General features: G+C 41.4%; 1 protein-coding gene across 1 annotated transcript in view; it reads right to left on the bottom strand.

Annotated features, from left to right (window-relative positions):
• Positions 1–3814, bottom strand: part of ZNF365 (zinc finger protein 365) — a 29593-nt gene that overhangs the window by 15281 nt on the left and 10498 nt on the right. Inside the window, exon 2 of the mRNA XM_018576659.1 lies at positions 2855–3577. Coding sequence (XP_018432161.1) covers positions 2855–3564 — 710 coding nt within the window. The 5' untranslated portion in view covers positions 3565–3577. The remainder of the gene's footprint in view (positions 1–2854; positions 3578–3814) is intronic.

The following is a 3814-nucleotide window of genomic DNA, read 5'->3' on the forward strand; positions in this document are numbered from 1 at the left end:
CCATTAAAGTTTATCTATACCCAAGAACAAACTTTAAATATTTTGCAGCTTACCAGGTCTTAGATGTAATGGCTGCATTCACTTTCTTTTTTTGGCTTTCATTTAACCTTTTGAACCTGCAAATAACACACTTCCTGTCCTTGAGTGACAACACTCACTCATCGTACTGTATTTATGGAGCAGCAGCCTTTTCAGCCTTGGACAAGAATTCACAACACCCCCACTCCTCCTCTCCATTGAAAGGGGGCGGGATGTGGTAGTCCACAAAGACAGCAGAGAACGTTGTAAGAGATAAAAGTGCAGGAGAGCACAGAAAGTTGTTACCTCACAAGATTTCCTGAATGTATTTTTTTTGCACTTACAGAACAGATATAACAAAACACTTCCAGAGGTATATTTAAAGAAGGCCTAATGTAAAAATTAACTTTAGGTCCATCATTTCCCCATGCTGACCCCACCCCCCCAAAAAAAAAAGCCTTAAAGAAATAAACAACTCAAATAGTTCTACAATACCATCAAGATATAACTGAAAACAACTTGTGTGACATTTTGGCTTTAGCATGTCAGCTGAGGGAGAGTTCTGTGTAAAGCAGAGGAACTGATTGATCCATTGCATTGCTTTGGCAGCCCATTCGAAAATATTTGGCTGCCTGAATACAATGCATATTAACACACAATATAATACATTTGGGGTAAGGCATCAAATCAGTGCAGAAACCTATAAAATGAGCTATCACACTCAATTCATGCTACTTTAAAAAGAAACTATATTAGTTTTGGTTCAGCTGATGACCATAGCATTGCAAGTGATTCTGTTTTACTACAGTAGACAAAAATTGGACACAGTAGTGATGTAAAATCTAGTGGATGGAACCAAAACACCCAGTGGGGAACATGATATCTGACACACCTGGAAGTGTCGGATAACAGTGGCACACCTGGCACTTCCAGAAAACAAAGGTTTTGCTCACCACCCCCCGGCAAGGTTCTTTTACAGGCTGGTACAGGTTTAATTATTTTTATTATAGAGTCAGGACCACTTTAAAGACAAACTCCAACTGAAACTTTCTATTTTGGAAAGACAGACACAAAGAAACAATTTCTAGAATAGTGAGGTAAAGTGTTTTTTTTAAGTCCTGCCCATGCAATCCTGTCCTGGTGGCAACTGCTCTCCACATTTCTTCTAGATTTCTGTGAAGCTCAATATTTTAAAAAATATTCATAAACTAACAGTGTACATATATTAAAGGAGAACTATAAGGTGAGTGATTTCCACTCATCCTTATAGTTAGAGCCAACCTACGACAAAGAAGCTGTCACAGGTCGGCTCTATGGATCGGGAAGTGAGCAGAAACATGCACCGATCCGCTCACTTCCCGATCGTCTCCCTGCAGTGAGCCGTGACTCTCAGTCACGGCTCCCTGCAGGGATTCCCCCCCCCCTCTCCGATCCTCCAGCGCTGAGTGGAGGAATGGACGGGGGAGGGGGCGGGCACAGCTGGCTCTGCCTCTAGATAGACAGAGACAGCTGTCACTCACGCAGCTGGGTGGATCTCGACAGTATTGTCGGGATCCATCCCGGCTGCGGCGCTCTCAGTATATCGCGGGCAATATCCTGCTTTATACTACGCTTTGGCTCCTGGGAGGAGGTTAGTATATGTCCTCCCGTGACCTTAAAGAGAACTTTGGGGAAAACACTTACCCCATAGTTCTCTTTTAAGCTTTTTCTTTAAACTGTGCTCCAGCAGTCCTGAGCCTCAGCTTGCAGTCTGAGGAAAAAACAAATGCAAGATATTTAAAGGTAATATCCCCTTTCTGGTAAAAAAAATAATGAATGCACACTTCATAAAAGAAAAAAATGTGCATTTTTTTTTTTTTTTTTGCTTTGAAGTCAGTAAAGCATTGCAACCGTGACCAGTGGTTCAGGGGTGCAATGCTCTGGCTCCTACAGACTCTTCCTACCGTCCATGTCTGTACAGAGATACATAAAATTCAGTAACATGGACGGGTAGAAAAATGAATGGACAAGTGTGGTGATGTCACCGCACTTGTATTACATTGAGATCTACAAGTCCCTCTGGTGCAGCAGCTGTTGAGCCTTGCAGTTTCTACATTCACAGATCCTGTCAAAAGATCTTTGAATGGATGAAGCGGTTGTGTGGGAGGAGCCATGCATAACCGTGCCAAATTTTTTTTAAAAAGCAGCAGCCTTTGGGGAGAAGAACCCAACAATTCAGGAAAGTTAGATATAGGTGTAACATATCCAGTCCAAACTATTTTTATATATTATGCTTTCCAGAAAGCTACAGTTGGACTTTAAATATATATTTAAATAAAGCTAACACAAATATCTAAATCTGCTTTTATATTAGTCTTTGTAGTCTCCTGTACTGCTGCACTGAAAAAAAGGAAGGGGCAGCACACTGAGTCGGTTAGGTTTGTAATGATTTGCACAGAGCTGTTAGTCTAACACCAAAAACATGCTTACAGGGGACAGGGGAGAGCACAGGAATGACTTTAATGTGTTGTTGTTCCCTCATCATGCAATCAGCAGGCTGGGAGATGGGTGGTGACTCAGGAAGCAGATATCTAATAGCCATTTTTTTTTCTTATGGTCACCCATCCAATTGGCGAGTACAATTACCAAGATTAGTGTAGTGTGGTAAACCCTGTAGGTGGCTAATGCTTAAAGCTTAAAGGAAGGACACATACTGTGCATGAGGCATATCATTGAAATGCTGAGATTATGATTTTCCCTGAAATCCTGTTTTAATAGAAAACAACGAGAACGGGTTCCTGGAAAACCTCTCAAGAAAATAGAAACAATTATTTCTTCCATAGTAACAGGTACTTACTCTTCCTTTCTCTGGAGTTCCTGTTCAGATTCTGTCAGTCGCTGGCGAAGAATTGCAATCAGCTCAACAGCCACATCTACCTGACGACTGAGGGCTCTTTCTCTGCGTTGAACCTCCTGCTTCTTCTGAGAAAGTTGTAAAAAGGCAGCTCGGACTTCCAGCAATTCTGACGTTTTTTGGCAAAGTTCCTCATTGAGTTTATCGATTTTCTTTTCTATGTTCTTATCAACATTTTCAGCAAGCTGATTGAGTACAGACTTCTCTTGTGGCTCTAAGTGAAACTTAGTACTTGTTACGGGATAACCAATAATATAATGGTGGCTCTTTGTTGAATTGTCCGAGAAAGAGCTTTTGACAGGAGGCGAAGGCCGCTCTGATAGTATTTCCATGGAACTGTTGGCTTGTTTGCTCTCGTTCTTTAGGTCACATAATGTGGGTGAAGTGCTCTTTTGATTTAGTGCATTGTCGATAGATTCTACCTGACTTTCAGGTAGTTCCACCTCTTTCAAGGAACAAATAATTCCTGATTGTCCCCAAAAATATCTTTCTTCATAGCTATGCATATAGTCCATATGTGCCCTCAAAGAGGAGAGGCTTTTGAAACGAGCACTTTCGCCACACTGCGGGCAACGAAAAGGCTTATATAGGTTACCATTTCTTACAGAGTCCTGCCACAAGGACTTGTTTCCTTCAGATGTTTTCTGTTGCATCACCCCAGCCAACCTGTAAAAATATATAATACTTGAATACAGTACATGGAGCATAAGGTAAAAAACACCATGGATAAACAGTTACTGTGTTGAGGAGTAGGCCAAAGTTTAGCAATAGTGTGAACACCTGTACTGCAGTAAATGGAGTGTTCTCATTATGTCAAGTACCACCAAAAGCAATGATGGTCAGAAAACCTAACCTGTTTGTGTTCCCCCTTCAGCATTTGCAAGAGTGGCTCATATCTTCTAC

This window comes from Nanorana parkeri, unplaced genomic scaffold (assembly GCF_000935625.1).
Source record: "Nanorana parkeri isolate BGI_ZX_2015 unplaced genomic scaffold, ASM93562v1 scaffold73, whole genome shotgun sequence".
Lineage (NCBI taxonomy): Eukaryota > Metazoa > Chordata > Amphibia > Anura > Dicroglossidae > Nanorana > Nanorana parkeri.